This window comes from Limulus polyphemus, unplaced genomic scaffold (genome assembly GCF_000517525.1).
Source record: "Limulus polyphemus unplaced genomic scaffold, Limulus_polyphemus-2.1.2 Scaffold592, whole genome shotgun sequence".
NCBI lineage: Eukaryota > Metazoa > Arthropoda > Merostomata > Xiphosura > Limulidae > Limulus > Limulus polyphemus.
In genome coordinates this window covers 132822-152517 of record NW_013666202.1, presented here as the reverse complement: position 1 = coordinate 152517, position 19696 = coordinate 132822, and the positions used below count along the sequence as shown (strand labels likewise).

General features: G+C 30.6%; 1 protein-coding gene across 10 annotated transcripts in view; it reads right to left on the bottom strand.

Moving 5' to 3' along the window:
- The window catches only part of LOC106459319 (sorbin and SH3 domain-containing protein 1-like), a 122958-nt gene that overhangs the window by 1625 nt on the left and 101637 nt on the right, over window positions 1-19696 (bottom strand). For 6 of the 10 annotated variants that reach the window (XM_022385773.1, XM_022385778.1, XM_022385777.1 and 3 more), the window contains 11 exons: window positions 17287-17376; window positions 15306-15421; window positions 15007-15095; window positions 14691-14825; window positions 14184-14298; window positions 11509-11622; window positions 3325-3445; window positions 2683-2725; window positions 1362-1443; window positions 1008-1105; window positions 288-459 (listed from right to left, as the gene is read on the bottom strand). In XM_022385773.1, coding sequence (XP_022241481.1) covers window positions 291-459; window positions 1008-1105; window positions 1362-1443; window positions 2683-2725; window positions 3325-3445; window positions 11509-11622; window positions 14184-14298; window positions 14691-14825; window positions 15007-15095; window positions 15306-15421; window positions 17287-17376 — 1172 coding nt within the window. In that variant the 3' untranslated portion in view covers window positions 288-290. The remainder of the gene's footprint in view (window positions 1-287; window positions 460-1007; window positions 1106-1361; window positions 1444-2682; window positions 2726-3324; window positions 3446-11508; window positions 11623-14183; window positions 14299-14690; window positions 14826-15006; window positions 15096-15305; window positions 15422-17286; window positions 17377-19696) is intronic. The other 4 variants (XM_022385776.1, XM_022385775.1, XM_022385774.1 and 1 more) reach the window with 4 other exon arrangements.

The window sequence follows — 19696 nt, the reverse complement described above, 5'->3', positions numbered from 1 at the left end:
AATAACCAAGGGCCTAATACAGAGTCAGTGCAATGTGTGTTCAACCATGGTATGCTTATTAATCAGAATAATAAATTGGTTTTGAATAAATATTGCCTTAACTTTAAAAAAAATCATCACATAATTAAAAATTTCTGATGAAAACTCAGTATCATAACCAAATTGATTAAAAAACAAAGTGTGTAGGACTGTTTTCACAAGTTCTTAATAAACTGACTATATACCAAATCTAAATCAGTACAACATTGTTTAATTTTATTTTAAAGGATGTGAACATGACTACTTACATGTTAGATTCTTACAACATAGTTTCCTGGAAAAGTTCCTAAAATCCCTGTTCTTGTGGAGGTCCCCACATACCAACCATCATTACACTTTTCCATAACATAAACTATGTCTCCTTCAAGAAGCTCAAGTTCATCATTATTCTGAGGTCTGTGTGAGTATAGGACCCTGTAGCTAGAAGTATAGAAGTAATAGCTACATGTAACATGCACAATATAATTTTACAATAGTTTTAAGTTGTTACAGTTACCTTTTTCATTTTCTCTCAAATTTTAAAACACTGCTTTGTTGCAATGTAATAAGTATATAAAATAAGCTTGGTCATGGTTCTTCGTAACATAGTAAGCTAACTAAATCCAAGTTAATAAATATTACCAGTTTGTAGAATACTAGACATCAGTGGATAATTATTATTATTATTAGTTTTAAAAAGAAAATTCAACCTGTTACATGATTGTAAAACTATCTTGGGGGCTATGGTTTTTTTAAAGAAACACTAGCAGAAACTAAAAACAAAATGGCATATCATGCAAGTAAGTTGTTTTTTGTAAACCATGTTGTAGGACCTATAATATATAGCTGTAATGAGCATACATAGTGTTCTTATTTTATTTGATCCAAGTTCAGGTGTAATGCTGACACCCTGATGAAAATATTTTACCAGTCATCTATCAAAGAAATATCAAGTTCAAATGTAAAAGATAATTTCTTTCAATACTTACGGGATTAAGCCGTTGTAAGTATCTATGTGAAGGCTCTGAGTGATGGGCTCTTTTTCATCTTCATAAGTTCTTCTAACCTGATGTTTATCTCTGGGCTTCTTTGATAAAAAAAAAAGAAATTATAATTATACTTAATGTGGATACTTAAAACAGACACTTAAATGTACCTTGTAATTCTACAATAAGTATGTAACTGCAGACATAAGTTATAGTGCAAAATGTCTACTGATATAATGATACCTCCTATTGTATCTTACAACAAGTCTGACATAAAGACAATCAGTTTGTATCTCATAACACATCTATAGGATAAATTTAGTTTCAAGTTATTTAATTTTTGACAAATTCTCTTACCGACACAGAATTATGGGAGTTGGGAGTCTGTAGGTGGTCCCATGCTTGTGGACTTCTAGTGAAAGATGGCTCCTTGCCAGAACTATTTATGATTCAATACAAAAAAAGCTTCCATTGTTATTTAACTGTGTGATTTTCAAACAATCTTAATAAAGTCACACCTACTATGTATCTAAAATTTGAAACTTGGTTATTTTGTAAACAAGTGGTAACAAGAACTAAAAATATACAAAATATTTCAATAGCAGTCAGAATTTCTAATGTGAAATCTTACTAATCTTTTCTTTTACATAGTTAATGCTATTAATTAATTGTATAGTTTCTAAATAAATAAAAAAAATATACATAATCATAAGTATATATAAATGTCTTGGAAAGTCGCAAAGTAAATTTTGAAGATAATAATATCCCTAAAATTTTAATTTGTGATTGACGTGAGGTTTTGGAGACGTAAAAGAGAGTGATATTCGGCCTGTCAAATTGTCCACCATGATGCCGTTGGGGGGGTGGCATCTGCATGCAGGGGCATACAGACCTCTATGTGGGGGATGGAGAATCTCTGATAGAAGACATTACATGGATGATATCTTGTTACCAATTGTTTGCCCCTTTTGCTGGTGCTGGCAGAGGTGAGTATGTGTATCAACAACATAAGCCTGTCCTCACACTGCCAGGATCAGGCAGCAATTTTTTTCAGGTACTGGACTGGCCTGCTGAGTAACTGGTCCTAATCTGAATAAGCATGTATAGGACTTGCTAGGAAGAGCAGTTAGAGACAGACAACCTGCTTCTAGGAGTGGACATTGATGCCCCAGGAAGTCATCCAAAATGTCATCAATGGTATGGGGGAACAGGTACAGAGAAGTCATATCCAATAGAGAAGAAGCCTACCAGCTACTAAAGTCCTATTTTGTTAAGTTTATTCATATTAATAAGTTTTTTTTTTTGATATTTGTGAAGCCAAATATTGGCATTTTTTTGTTAATTTTTTTGTTTTTTTTAGTTGTAAATGATATTTACAACTTGCTTGGTATTGTTTACCTGTGATATTTGTAATAAACAAGTTTTGCCAATATTGAACATCTCTTGTTTGTTTTCCCTCAAATATTTTGGGAAAAAAATAAAAAAACACCTCATTATCCTTTAATTTTTGTGAGTAGTGTAGTTTTTAATGAAATGCTTCTATTATTCATTTTTAAAGTTTGATGTAGTTTATCAAAAACACTTGAATTCTAGGAAATCCTTTTTCTTTATGTAAAAAACATAAAAGTGAGTAATATTCAGTACAGTGTTTAAAGAGAACAAGATTTTAAGTACTTACAATATAGGATCCAGAGGAGCCTTGGGTGACACAGAACGTGCTGCTAGACAACATAAACCAAAACTGATTTTAGTTAAGATATACAAATATTTTTTCCTTTTAACAAAGTACTTTGAACATTTTGGCTATTATTAAAATGATTTGCATAGCTGTCTTTGTAATGAAATAGGTACCTTTCATAATATATGATAAAATTGTTTAATTGATGAAAATTCTCTTTCACGTGTAATTAGAGTATATACTCTAAAATAATTTAGCAGAACTAAGCACATTTAATTCACCTACAAGTTAATCTCGGGATCTGACTCAGCCATATTAAGTCAACTTATAATTGCTCATGAGTAACAAATTTCCAGTTTGCAGAATAATTACTTTATTTCAATGAAATATTTATAATTTGATGAATTACAAATTAATCCAATGGATTTAAAATAAACCTTATAGAAAACTGTATGGAAAAACACTATTACATTTTTCTCAGCTTATAAACAAGTTTATTCACATAAACGTTATTGTTATAGTTAAGAAATAATTCTTGCCAGATTTAATAATTATTAAATTAAATGTTTATGAAGGGAAACAAATCTGAAAAATGTTAACCTACTACATTCAACAGCAGTATTGTACATAATTGTTTCTCACCTGAGTTATCAGGTTCTTTAAGTACTTCAATGTAAGAAACAGGTACAATCCCCCTGTTATTCCCAATCCTTCCTTCGTACCAGTTCTGATCTACCCTTTGAATCAGTGCCAACTCCTGTCCCTTAAAACCAAGAACAGTAAGTTTACAAACTACTTAAATGTAAGACATAGACTATATTAAACCTTCACCTTCTTTGATGATAACATTTTGATGTCTAGCTATACAATATAGTTATCAACTATTTACACTTATGTCATATTCACATAAACTTGTATAAAACATTTTTAGTTATAAAATGATGTTAATTCAAATAATTAATAAAAAAGAATACTCAAAATCTGAGATCTCATGGTGTGAAATGTTAAGACATTCCATTCTTAAAAGTGTTTTTTGTTAAATTATATGTTTCAAAGGTATATAAATTTTCTATTATAAAACATTACGTAAGCTAATTTAGATTCAATGAGTACAGTATGATATGTCAAAATATTCAGAGGACTCAAATCCTTATTGTTGAATATTGTTCAATTTGTCATATTCAAACACACATAAATAAAAGGAATTATTATTCATTGAAACTAAATTAAATTTATTAAATGCAAGTTGATCTTGAGCAAGATTATTGTTAGCAAAAATACTGTTATCTTGCCTGACAAAACGTAATAGATATGCCACTGTTATCTTGCCTGACAAAATGTAATAGATATGTCACTGTTATCTTGCCTGACAAAACGTAATAGATATGCCACTGTTATCTTGCCTGACAAAACGTAATAGATATGCCACTGTTATCTTGCCTGACAAAACGTAATAGATATGCCACTGTTATCTTGCCTGACAAAATGTAATAGATATGCCACTGTTATCTTGCCTGACAAAATGTAATAGATATGCCACTGTTATCTTGCCTGACAAAATGTAATAAATATGCCACTGTTATCTTGCCTGACAAAACGTAATATAGATATGCCATTTGTCAGTTTTTCCTTGTTTTTTTATTATTTTTAGCCTAAAGTGGTGTCTACTGCAATAGGCAAAATAAAGTATCAAATGATATATGTTAATGAATGTCAATTAAACTAGTGTATCTTAATGGTAGAGGTAATTGTGATATACAGATAATCAATAACCACATGCAGTGTTTAAAGCTAATGTAGCTTGTGTGGTAAAGGTAATAATCATTATTATAGAAAATTGCCTACCATGGTTAATATAGCAAGTGTAGCTTGAAGAGTAGGGGTAGAAGTAGGAATGATATATAGAAGCTTCATCACTGCAGGTGAATTAGCTCGTGTAGTTTGACAGGTGGGGATAGTCATGGTACACAGAAGCTCAAGTACTATTGGTAATTTGTCTAGCATAACTTAAAGGATAGAGCTAATTGTTTACGTGCAAAATCTAGGATTATGGGTAATTAGTGTAGCTCGATAGGTATAGGTAATCATGGTACTAAAAATATCAAGAGCTTTAAGTAATTTATCTAATGTAGCTTAAAAGAAATTAGGTATATAGAAATTGAAGGATTATAAATGATAAATGCAGGTCTAGTGCATGGTAATGGTATATAGAAAATGACAGGTTACATGTAATTTAGTTAATGTAGTTTGAGGAGTTAATTGTATATAGAAACTAAAACTCCAGATAGATTATCTAGTATAGTTTCTGGGGTAGAAGTAAGAACTGTAGTACATATAACATCAAGAACTACAGAAAAATTATTTTGTGTACATCATGGGTAAATGTAAATCATAGTATACATAAGCTTGAGGACTACAAGTACTTTAGCTAGTGGAGCTTGATGGGAGGAGGTAATTATTACATATTGAAATTAAAAGCTGTAGGTACATAAAGTAGTATAGATGAAATGTTTAAGATAATTCTAGTGTATAGAGAATAACTAACTACAAGGAATATCTATTGCAGATTAAAGGATAGACATAATTATGGTATATATATATATATAAGCTTGAAGACTACAGGTAATTTAGTGTGGCTTCTGGAATAGAGAAAAATAAGACATTTACAGAATCCAGAGGTTTAGGTAAATTAACTTCTGCAGCTTAAGGGATAGAGGTAACTAAGGTATAAATAAAGTAAAGAATTACACTAAATTTTATTATTGTAACCTAATTTGTAGAAGAAGTGAAGGCATCTACACAAACAAGGAAGGATAAGAAACTTAGTGTAGTTTGAGGGGTAGAGGTAATCAAGGTATAGAGAAAATAAGTACACACACACAATCAAGGATTACAAATAATTTAGCTAGTTTAGCTTAAGTTTTAGAAGTAATCAAACATAGAAAATAAAAAAACTACATGAAATTTATCTGTTATACTTTGAAGGGTATTAAGAACTACAGGAAGTTTATCAGTTTTAGCCTAAAGGTAATCATGGTATATAGACTTGAAGGACTAAGTAACTTAGTGTAGTTTGTACCTTTTTTTGGAAGGATATGTAACAGTCCTTTCCAATGTAAAATATCCATACACTCGGGTCATAAAGATATGTTTAGATTGGGGACTTAGATTTTTCAAGTTTGGGATATCTCTTATACTTAATGGCACTGGAAAACAAAGGAATATGGATCTCTTTGAGGAACAGGACCATCCAGAAAGAAATTTGCAACAAGCCATACCCCAAATGTGGTAAGCAGAAGTATGGCATCTTGAGAACCTGTGAACACAAAGATCAGTGGTAAAAACTGTTCATATGCCCCAGATAACAGTACACACCATAATCAAGAATGATCTCTATCTGGAAACAAGGACAACAGGGTAGTATGAATTCAACAGGATAAGGCTTTCAGTAAAACCTCCAGTTAAACCATCCCATATTTCAAGTAGCTGGAAAATGAAATGGATATTCATGCTATTCCATAGGAAGACATGCCAGCCAAGTTGCTGAACTGTTAAAATCGAGATGTGGGAAACTATTGTATTCATACACTAGATGGATTATGGAAAGCAGTAAGGAGGGATGGTGTGCTTTGGATATGGCAGTCTTACAACATTCTTACAACAGTCTTTCTGAAATGGAAACCACACTGCAGAGCTATTGTCAAGATGCACAGCCATCAGGTACGGCATGATCAGACTTGGTGTCATGAACTGTATGAACATGGCAAGCTTCCAAAATGGTTTTATATAATGTACTCAATATCTGTATTACAGTGGTAAGTCTGAAGGCTTATAATGCAAAAAGCCAGGTGAGCTTTACACAGATAGTCCATTGTGCAGCTTTGTGCTTAACAACAAACAAACTGTATTACCTGTGTCTGTAATATTCTTAATGCAATAAATGTTAGTTGTTACCACTGTAGCAACATTTCATGTAATCCTTGATTTCCTCTACCACTCTAGCTACACTAACTAAATTATCCGTAGTTCTTGATCTTATATATCATAATTATCTCTATACTCAAGGTACATTAGCCACCTGGTCTTCTGTAATCTCTAAAGCTACAATAGCTAAAGTATGAAAATATTTTGTTTCTCTACATACTGTAATTACCTTTACCATTCAAGCTTTACTATCTGAATTACATGTAGTTACTTATTTTCTGTGTACTCAATTACTTCTATCCCACAGCTACACTATCTCTCTGACAATTCTGGCTGTACTTTTACTTCCTAACTGCAGCTATAGTCAAACAGTTTTGTTTTTGGAACATATTACAATCATGTGGTTTGGGATGAATGGGAGAGAGGCTACTTGATCTGAGGAGCTGATAAAGTAGATATCCTAATAAAGATAGCACTGCATGGGACCTTAAGATGTTAGTAAAGCAATTATTTAGTGTCATCATCTTCAGTAATGACTGGTTGTGTTAAAAGCACTGATTACTAACATAGTTAACTAACTCTAGAGTGATGCTCAGCTAATCATAAAATATTTGCCAAAATCTTCAAAAGCTGCAATGAACATTCATTATTCCAAAAGATATTTTTTCTTTACAGATGGGAAGTTTATTACTGTGAGAAATTACATAAGGTAAAACATAATTAAGCTCAGTGGCTTATAATCTTTTTTATGTTAAGTAATACTGTTAACTATTACTGTTAAGTAATAGGAAGCTTAAGTTTTAAAAAAAATTATAACTTTTTGTAATGTACAAAAAAATGAATTTGAGTTTTTGACAATAAATGTTTACTTGTAATCAACAGAATAGTCCAGTTCGAAAAAGCAACTGGCTGTAGAACAAAATGTATATTTATAGAACCTGAAAAGGCTCCTAAAATATGCACAAAATTGAGTCAATATATAAAATTAATATAGTACAGAAGGACCAAAAGGAATAAGAAAGAGAAAAAATTTTGAACTTTCAGCTTTCTAGAAACTTGCATTGCGGTTTATGTTAAGTGCACCATAAGTTTTGAGTAGTGACATTCCCCAAAACTAAATGTGACGGTAGTTGACATAATATAAACCTTCCTAGAGGCATAACAAATATAATTTTAAACAGATGCATTTATCATGTGACTGGAATAATTCTTCTTTTCATTACTATTTTTCAATCAGCATTTTTTTTAATACAGGATGAACATAACTACCATTACTAAAGCTACTGTTCATTAATGATTCCCTTACCTTAGTTATATTTTATCTAGAGCCATTTCTTAACTGGTAAAATGAATATTTTTTGATGCACTTAATCAATGAGATTTTTTTTGTTTATTTTTTTTTAAAGCAAATAAGTAGACCACAGTATAAACAACATTTGCGTACATATTTATTTGGTAAAAGAATTTCATACATCTCAATATTGTTTTCATAATTTATGAAAAGGTTACACATTTTTATACAAATCAATTTACAACTGCATTGTTACTGTTTTCCATCAGATGAAATTTTTGCAGTTTTATTCTCTAGCATCAGTGTCATACTCTTGGGATATTGTAAGGAAAAAACAAGCATTTATCAGATATCTGTACAGCAACTGTTTAGTTTCAGGTGAATATTGATTTGTAGTGTTGTGATACTGAAGGGAAAATAAGCACTATTTGTTGAAGAAAACAGAAGAACGGTAAATTGTACAGGTGGAAAGAATTGTATTGTGATAGATTAAGTTTAAAATATAAATAAACTGTATTTATAGGTGAAGATAACTCATCAGAAAAAGTAAGAACTATAAAGTTAAAACATGGACAAAACTTGAAAGTAAATCTTGACTCCTTCAGGACAGAATCTACTCTCTGAAGACAGAAATTAATTTGCCTAAAAACTGCATTCATGATGCACATTGTTTCTGTAGGCAGCCAAACAGATGAGAAGAATGTTGAAGTATTTCTGCTTCATGTGATATTTGTAAAGTAGGATACAATACAACTATCCCATGAAACAGTGGATAACTCCTGTGATCAGGTTCTGCTACAGAAAATAACATCTTAGGCTGAATTTAGCATATGAACTAGACTAAATTTAATGTGTTCCAAATTAGAACCTAGAAAAGAACATTTAGTAGATATGAAATACATATTTTTTGTACGAGTGAGAAATATGTTATACTGTTTACCTAGAAAAATGCACCATGTTATAATATTTAGCACAAACTTTGCTGCATAATAAAATATGCATATTGTGTTAACATATACATCCAGTTCAAAATACAACTAAGTTTACAAATAATATGAAACATGCAAGATGGTCAGCAAAGCTAAACAGTAGTCAGCACACAGATCTGACAGATGCCATATTTATTTTTGTCTGAAGCACATTTGCAATTATACTTTACATAGTTTCTTTTTTTTTAATCATGCATAATAATTAAGATTCTTTTCATTTGTACAAGGGTACTTACAAATGATAACTTTTAAGAAGGTATTTCAGTGTGAAGTTCAACATTCCAATATTTTGTGCCAAACAGTTTCAGGCATTTTTCTTAAAAAAGGCAAGAAGCTTTTTTTCTTATCACACAAAATCCTTATTTCAAACATTGAAATAATAAGGTTTTATGCTGTAATATGTTTCTTTCTCAAGCAAGATCTTTTAGTATAATATTACTAATAATACAATTTGTTAATGTAATACAATTATGTAGTTTTCAAAATTCTTAAAACGTTTAACCCTCTCTTTTTTAGTTACATTCAAAATGTAATTAAGCTTCTTTATCATCACTGTATGTCAATATACTTGGCATGCAATTTGAGTTATACATTTTGAATATTAGACAAGTTTTAATTTCAAAAGGAAATATTTAAACAAATTTTCAGCCTTCACTTTTATGTATCATGTGACACTTCTTTACTCAAAGTTACCCAATTTTAGAATTACTTTCCACCCATATATTATTTTCTAACTTTCTGAGGGCTTATACACTTAGATATGAAAATGAAAATTTATAGTGTCTGTTCTTCTTGCTTAATGATTATATGTCATAAACTGAAACACATAACTTAGTTAGAAAGCCAGTTAAACTATAATAGTTTTAGGATTGTTTTTTGTTTTTGTTGATATTTTGGGTTCTAAATTGTATATTTAAAATAAATAAAAGTTAAGTATTAACAACATCTCTACAAAAAAAAGTTGGGTTTATTGCTCTTGAAGTGTTGATGAAAGTTAAGTACAAGGCCCACAAGTGAGTACTAAATTTCTTGTTTATTATTATAATAATAACTAAAATGTAAAAATTAGAAATTTATTAAGTAAAATAATAATAAATTCTCAATAGCACAAGCACATCTTATGATTACAGCATGTTATAATATGACCAAGCGTGCTGGTAATCCTGTGCTGTGTTCATACAAAGCTTACTTGTTGTGATACTTCTCTCTGATGCTAATCTAACTGACTGTAAGACAATAAATCTAAATGACTCAGAAATCTAAATTGTATTAACTTTGGCTGTAAGAATAAATAGTGTATATATTTTTTTGTAGCAACATACAGATTAACATACAATCACTTTAGAATAAAAAAAGGGCAATTTTGATTTTCATATTTTTTGTGGTGGTTACGTGGTCGGTCAAACGGACTGAGCATGTAAGTGTTAAGGTATATAAAATAATTTTTTTTTATATTTATATAGGGGGTCACACAAATGAAATTTCAACTATGTAAAATGAAAAAAAAAAAGTATTATTAATTTTAACATGAAAATCACCTTGTACTCAGACTAGTCAGTCTGACTCCATAAATTCACAGTTAAGTCTTTAGTAAAAAATACTTTAAAAAATCTAATATTTTTGTGTACAAAAAACTTGTAATATTTAATAAAAGCTTGCTAAATTTAGTGAAAATACACTTAGTAAATTAAAATGTATAGTGTGTACAACAGTTTTATGGTGGTCACAATATTGATAAAAATGACCAAACTCATTTACATAGAGTTAAATTTATAACTTATCACTGACAATGCCACAATAGTTGGTTTAGTATGTTAAGAATCTTTATTTAAAGTTTGATTATGTATACATACTGAACTTTTCTAAAGTTAAGAACTCTAAATATGTAGAGGAAAAAGTGTAAGGATGTGTATTAATAATGTTACAGTTAAATAATTATAAAATAATAGTCCTTTATCAACCTCATTCATTTAAATATCAACACTATGTTATTGTTAACTTTCTTCCATGTCAGAAACATGAAAATATAATTAGTATGTGTTGGATTCAGCTTCAGGGATTTTGTAACTTTGAATGTAAAGAAAACTACTTACTGCTTATGTTTCACTATTGGATGTAGCCACATTCGTAATTAGCTAGTTTGTACCCAAATGCGTTGAAATATCTCTGTCATTAAGAGTGGAGCAGTGCTTTTTTTTTTTTCCTAGCTTACGGTATACTATAATGACTCAAGCTATACTAACCGCATTACCTGTTACCCTTAAGCTTTTATGTGTCATAATTACCTCTACCTCTTAATCTACACAAGTTACATTTAATATCTATAGCCCTTAATTAAGTTTTCTTACATTATAATTACTTTTCTATACTTAATATACATTTCATTCTATAGAATTAGCATTTATTGAAGGTTCTAGCTCTTACAGAGTATTCAATTTACAGTAAAGTTCAACAGAAGTAGTATTCTTTGGAAGTTTGATTTCTGACAAATTGTTCATATAATGATGTTCAGCAGGGTTTGTTGAAAACTATTTCTAATCAATTAATTCAGGTATAGTAAAGGTTATGTGAGGGTCTTTTGTAACTAATAATTGTGTTAGTTTAATCAAATGAAGAGCATACCTTGTACAGAGGAAGCTCTAGTGGTGTTTGGACAAGAAAATTGTACTTAGCCAGACCTTTTCCTTCTGTTTTGGTCTTCTTGGGTTGGAGGTTTACAGCTTCTTGTGGTATTAACTAGGAAAGTGAAGAAAAAACTTTATTTAACGTTTACTACATGTATGATGGAAATGAGATCAAACAAGATGACTGCATTAATTCTGAGCTTGTTAAGAAAAAAGTGGAAAGTTGAAAAAATGATAAGGCTCCTCGGCCAGATAATATTTTCCCAAGGGTTTTGAAGGAGGTTAAAGATTGGATATGTGAGCCACTTGCCACTATTTTTTTGTCAGTCCTTGAATAGTGGGCAGGTACCAGAGGATTAGAAGTTAGCTAATGTTACTCCTCTTTTAAAGGGAGGTGATAAAAATTGTTCCAGTAATTGTAGACCCATTAGTCTTACATCAGTTGTGGGAAAAATTTTGGAAAGTCTGTTAAAAATCTTGCCTTACTAAATCTTTTAACATTTTTTGAAAGGTTACTACTTATGTATATTTGGTGTATCTGGATTTTCAGAAAGCATTTGACAAGGTGCCACATGAAAAGCTTTTAAAAAAAATTAGCTCTTTTGGTGTGAGGGAAAAGTTAGCAAATTGGATAGAAGTTCGGCTGGATGGAAGAAAGCAGAGGGTTGTTACAAATGGAGTTCAGTCAAACTGGATTAATGTCACAAGTGGGATACCTAAGGGCTCAGTCTTAGGACCTTTGCTCTTTTTTATTTATATCAATGACATACATGAAGGGCTAGTTAATAAATTACTTGCAAATGATATTAAGTTCTTGGGTGTTACTAGCTGTGAAGAGGATGCTGCTAATTTACAAAAGAATTTAGATCAGTTAGTGAGTTGGGCAAATAAATGGCAGATGGGTTTTAATTATAATAAATGTAAGATAATTCGTGTGGGTTATCATAATTTGAATTATAAGTATAATTTGGATGGGAATAACCTTAATAGTGTTATGAAGGAAATGGATCTTGGTGTAATAGTTGATCAGTCTCTAAAGCCATCCAAGCAGTGTGCTGTTGCTAGTGGTAGGGCAAATAGGATTTTAGGTTGTATCTATAGAAATATTGAATACAAGTCTAAAGATGCTATAATTTCATTGTATAAGTCACTGGTTAGGCCACATTTGGAATATTGTGTTCAGTCTTTGGCTCCTTATCTTAGGAAGGACATTGAATTGTTGGAAAGGGTTCAAAGACGGGTTACTAGAATGGTGCCTGGGATGAAAAGGTTGTCATATGACAAGAGGCTGAAATCTCTCAAATTCTTGAAAAAAAGAAGATTTGGGGAGGGGGGATCTGATTGAGGTGTTAAAGATTGTAAAGGGAATTGGTAGTGTTGATGTATCATCTTTTTTATATTTAACTATCAGAATAGTAGGACTAGTGGACACAAATAAAAATTTTGGCAAGGTAGGAGTCATCTTCAGCTAAGTTTTATTTTTCTAACAAGGTTGTTGCCTTCAGATGCTGTAGAAGTAGTAAATTTAAGTGAGTTTAAGAAAAAGCTTGATAAGAATATGAAGGAAAAAGGGTTGGGTTTAAAATTTTTGATTTTATTTGTTTTAATCATTTTAATTTCGTTTTGAGGATGGAACAGCCAAGATAGACCAATAGGTCCCATGTTGTCCCAAAATATTACATTATGTTATAATACAACTAATTTCAGTGATTTTTTTGTGGTTGATGCAAATAAGACTGAAATACTATCATTATTTTATTCAATTACTCCCTTGTTTACTAAAAGAAAAGTTCATAATTTTACTCTCTCTATATATATTAGCCAATGTAATTTCTAACAGAAGAAAATATAACAGTAGTTTAATTTTTTAATTAGTTGTTGTACAAAACTAAAACATACTACAAAATTTCCTGGTACTTCAGTTTTCAATATCAACAGTAAAACATTACTTTTTCATACAAGTGCCCCTGACAAGATTAATAAAATACCAATTACAAAACTGTTTACTGTGTTGGAAAGACAGCCAACAAAGATTCATCACTTCACTTATTTTGCCACTTATTATCAGAAAAAAAGTAAGCTCTAAGTATTAGCAACATATTTACTTTTTCATAATAAAATCAATTTAAAACTACTAATCCTACAGACGGGCCAAATAATGTTAGCAGTAGTTTAATATCTTGCTTTATCTTTTATAGAAACTAAGACTATTCTCACATTATTTACAACAACTACTCAGAGTAGAGCTGGGCAGTTAGCGATATTTGCTGATCAATGGCCCTCATTAATCAGTTACATTTGATTAGTGGATTAGTAAATAAAAAAAAACAGCAGGTGTGACCAGCCGCTTGTCTTTTCCTCTAACGAACAGTAGCAGGTAGCTTTGTCATAACAAAGACACGGGTAAGCAAGTTTGGTGACAATAATTTGAATAATTGAAGATAGTAATAATCAGAAACAGTAATTTCAGTTAATTAATTAGTTTACATCACACTAATTAATGTAATCACTGCTTGTGAGTAATTGATTATTGGAATTAAATCACCCACCTCTCATTCTGCATATGTTAGTAAAACGAAATTAAAACTAACAACCTAAAATGTAACAGAAGATAAAAATAATTAATGTTATACTTGCAAAATTACTTCATGTTCACTTTAAAGAAAAACTCACCTCTACATAACTGAATGGTAATATCCCTACCATCCCATGATGTTCTCCTAAGAACCAATTTTTATCGATATTTTTGGTTATGTAGACAATGTCACCTTTCTTCACACTTAACTCTCTGAAAAGTTTGATTTTCAGTGGGAAAAAAAAAGTGAGATAAATTAAAAATTACTTCAGTGAATGTATTGCAGTCACAGTGATATTCATTTCTAAAAACTAGATATATACTTAGTTGTTCAAAGATATGTTAATACAAATTCATTGATGATTTAAATTAAAATATGTTCATTTACTTTTCTCCCCATTATCAAACTAATTATACATAAATTCATTTCAGCATTTATATCCATTATACAAACTTAATATTCTGTTATTTTGAAAAAAGAAATGTTACACTATATTTTAAGACAATTTTACTCTAGCAGCATCATTTATTAGCTGTCAAATCAGTTAGTAAATACACACCATATGTTAAGACAAAATTGTCCAATGTTAATAATTAAGTCTTACTTAGCTGAATGTGCGGTAAAATTGTACAAAACCCGGGCAACATCGCGAGGTTCAGAAGTCTTTGGAAGTGGAGTTGTTGGAGAGCCAAAAGGATCTTCATAGCGGTTTAATGCAATTGGAGACTTCTGAGAAGGACTGAAGTAGATACATAAAAATATCTTTAATATAGATATTTTTTTTATGGAAATGTGATCTTTTTTACATGTAAGCTGTTCTACACTTTTTGGAATGAAACAGAAATTTCTTTTTAAGTAAATTTAAAATAAGAACTATCTACAATGAGTAAAGCTATGATAGAACCTTAATAATGACTCACATAAAGTTATCACTATGTCGACGCTTTTCCATTTCTTCCAGCTGTTGAAGCTCCTTTTTGTATTTCTCTTCTTCATAGAATTTTCTCATCTACAAACATTTATACATATAAAATATCTATATATATCTAAAAAGGTTTAGATATAGTATTTATGTAATTACTATCTTCTAGGTTTTTTTAAATATTTTGTCAATAATTCAGGATATTAACTGGTTGATTAGAGCATTGGCTTCTTAGGGTACAGTTAATGTAAACCATTACAGTCAATGGAAAGGAAAGAGTTAACACTGATCACATACTGCATCCTCTTGCTTATGTCTCAGTTCTTCCTCGTCGATATAATCTTTTTCCAAGTTCCTTACTGGACTTCGATAGTGAATGTTTACTACTGATTCCTGGTATTGGTGAGGGGAAGCTAAGAGAAGAAATGGAGACTAATGATGTAAGAATAATTAAGTGTTTCTATCCCCAATGAGGGGAGAAGCTAAAAAAAAAAGAAGCAGATATACAGAGAGAGGTTCAGTACATTATATTAAAATGATTTTGGAGCCTCATTATATTGTTACAACCAGGCATATTCTGTTGGGCAGTTGTGATTCTTAACAACAGCTCTGGAGCAGTTTTTACTGCAAAAGACTCAGTTATAAGATTATTATGTCAAACGCATGCCCCTCTTACATGCCAGTTTTCCATTAGCCCTCTAATGTATGAGGAGAGTGGTTTCCCAGCACCCATTTCAATGTTCCAAATGCATAGGCACTTCATCTGACAACCTTACTGTGATAAATGAATGGATATTTTGTGAAAGCAATCTGTGGACATAATTTATGTTGCTCTTCTTGATGGGGGTCCTTACTGGATATGTTGCATACTTTTGTCTGAATCAGGTGGACAACTTTTGCCACTGACCTTTCTTTGTGTTCATGAAAATTTACCTATTACAAGATGTCACACTGTGCTTTCTACAGCTTGGGTATGAAATAATGCAGGTCTCTTTTTTTTGGATGGTTCTCCTCAAGTTACTCCATATTCCTTTGTTTTCCAATGTCATTAAGTACAAAGGATATTCCTGCCTTGAATATTTTAAATCCCTGATCTAAATACATCTCTATGTCATGAGTGTATTCATGTCTTGTGTTGGAAAGGAATATCACATACCCTTCCAAAAAGTGATCAATTTCTGATGGTTTTGGTTATGTGACTTGCTGATTTGCATACTCAAAATCATTTTAATAATAAAAGGTACTCAACCCTCTGTATACATACATATATATATATTTATATTCATATATACATAATATTGAACTGTTTTATCTTCAGCAAGTTAAAGTTAAGGGACTTGTGAAATTATTTTTTATTTCTAGTGAAGAACAAACAAGTGAAAGGACAATGTTTTACTCACCACTGAGGGAGAAACTAAAGGAGAAACAGTTTTATAATAATAATAACTTATCTATTCCTACCTCCAAGGAGAAAAAAGCTAAACAGCTGATCAAATAGTGGGATTTGACCATAATTCTTATAGTGCACCCATGGCTCTAAATTGCTAAGTCATGTTTTTATGATAAAGGGATAAGAACCAAAGAACATCAAATTCACAGTCTATACACACTGACCACTAGACTATGCTGGACCAGATTAAAAACATAGAACTATGTTTTTTTTTATCTCCAGTGACAGGAAAAGCAGAATGGAAAAATAGAAACTAGCATTATAATGTTAGTTATAATTATAAGGGAACTGCTGAAGGATAAACAGAGATTAACAATATCAAATTAATTATGTGTTTCCAGTAAGAGAAAAACTGAAAGATAAACATTCACTGCTAATATGAAATACAATTGTTTATTTTTATTTCCAGTGATGGTGAAACTAATGGTAAAGCAAAAACTATACTTATTGTTAAACATTATGTACAACAAGACTGTGAAAACAGTTGGTGAGTACCTTAGAAATTATATTTTAATTTAAACATTATCTGTAACTGAGTGCGAGTAATATTTATATTGTAAAAACTTGAGTGACTTTTCTGCAGGAAATGCTTTTCTTATTTTAGATGACATTTCCAATTATATCGTTCTGTATTAACAAACACCAACTCCACCAATGGTTCTTTTTCCCTTTTATCGAATTAAGTTATGTTTCTCCTTGAAACAGTGTAACGGACATTATATTATGTAGCTGCAAAGCAAAGTTCAGAAGATACATGATTGGCAGGGCAAAGCAGCAACCATCATGACCAGCGCAGAAGAGCTAAAACAGCATAGCTATTTCTCCTACCTGGTTCACGGGTGTAGCTAGGATAATATGCTGTTAAGATGTCAGCCTCATCGAGCCTGGGTGTTGGTGGTGGTGGACCAATCAACGGTTCTGTCACAAACAATTCTCTTATAATCAGTTAGCAACAGCAGCATTCACCATGCACAGTGAGTTTATATAGATTTAGTAACATTATTAAGCTTTTAATACTTAAAGAAAAGTTATTCAACACAATGTTTTTATTTTTTCAGTAAATATCTAATGAAATTAAAAAACAAAAACTAATAAATGTTTAAAAAAAAGTGCAAATTGTTTTATAAAATAAAGGCTATTTTGCTAGTTCAATCCAAACAATATACTAAAATATTTATTCAGAAACTTCCATTAATCAAAAAGTAAACGATTTTTGGAGCAACAAACACTCCCAAGTTAATACTGATAAAAACTTGTAAAACAAAACATACACAAAGCAAAAACACACCTATCAAAACAAGAGCTTTTAACATGCAAACTTATATAGTGTAAAATTTTCAAGCTATTAAAAGGACAAAGTATGCTCACATTTTAACATTCCAAAGGAAATTCAAAGATATTTATAGTTCCAACACTGAAAGTGGTAATAATGCAGGAAAATATATATATTATCGTTAGTATATTAAAAGTAGTGTGATAATATTTGACCCTTGTCATAACATGCAACTTTCATTGTGGTTAAATAACACAATCAGTAGTTCAGGAAAACTTAAAACACATCAACAGACCATTTTTAGACATGTCATCTATGGAGAAAAAAGCATTTCAAACTAAAGCTATCCTATTTTACAAATTAAATATCTGTTTGGAATGTTTACTTGAGGGCACCACCTAACTATGGCTCATGTTTAACATCTTGTTTAATATAGTTTTTCAACACATTTCTTTATTTTAACCTAAATTTTTAACTGAAAACAGATATGTATGTGAACATTGCTCCCCATTTTCTGTTTATTAACGAAAAGTTTGTAACTTTTATTGCAGTGACTTATATATTGACCTGCAAAGAATGTGACTTTTCTAGCCCTCAACCACTTGTTTCAAGTCAAGCATTTATTGCATGAAACCTGTTTTGTCTAGCAGATTAATTACAACTTATCTGTTTCTTACATTTAAATACTTGCTTGCATGGAATTGGGACAAAGCTTTGTAACTCATCAATACCACATACCCACTTGGATACATCAACAAAAATTACTGTATGCTCTTATTATAAGGTTTAAATCTAATTTTAACAGATGTATGTGCTATATACATTGAGAATGTCCCGACTGTATTTATTAAAAAGTAAAATAATGAGGATGTCTTCACATCATCTTACTTTTTAATAAATAAAAACAGAAACTGCAACCAATCACAAAAAGTTTAAATTGAAATTCTTATCTTTAAGAGAAAGCATTTAAACAGTGTATTATCGTGACAGAGAATACATAAAATTTTGTTGCTGTGTATAAAATAGTATTTCGGGTAGACTTTTGTTTGACATCATGTCCAGTCCAGGTTATGAGTTCTGTTATTGAGTCGTGATGTGTGGCAAACAAAAGATAAATTTAAAAACACTTGTGTTAAATGTAGAAAGCATGAAAACAAGTTATTATATTGCAAGGACATCATCATCACTCAACAGTTATAATCTTAAAAATAAATTACTTTACCAGTTTTAACTCTTCAACAAAATCATTTAGGTAGTACTTTCCATAAACAAGTGAACTGCAGAGAACCATAACACATGGCTGATCAACTGTCTGTGTGTCTATTACTTAAAAGATACTGAGCTGTGTGATCATATAAATATTATTAATAGCTTTAAAAACTTTATGAAAGAAATATGGAGTTTTTCTTTATATAACATGATCTCAGTGCTGGTAGAATAATTATTAAATCTAATATCTCATCACATTCTTTTCTGATATCTATTAAGTATAAAATTAGCAATGAAGCTAATGTTATAGTTACTGAAATAAAAATTCTCTGTTACTATTTTCCAGTACCTGCTCATTTGTGCATGCATGACAAAAAGTTTATACACAAACTCAAGAGAAAAATATTTAATTTCAGATAAACTTAACTATCTCTAGAGTATAAAAGAAATTAAATGTATACATAGCTGGTATGATACTACCAATATTAATAACACTAAACATTTTATTAAACTTCACTTCCAGTATCTTTTCACATAAATAATGAAATAAACAGAATATATAAAAAAGAAAAAGTAGGACCAATGCACATAAGGTGTTTAATTCTTGTAATTGTGATCCTTATTACCATAAAACATTTTTGTTGTATCTTCAGTAATCAATGCTGCGACTACCATAAAACAACTGTATACAGTAAAGTTGTTTTATGGTAGTCACAGCATTGATTACTAGAGATACAGTCTCTAGTAATCAATGCT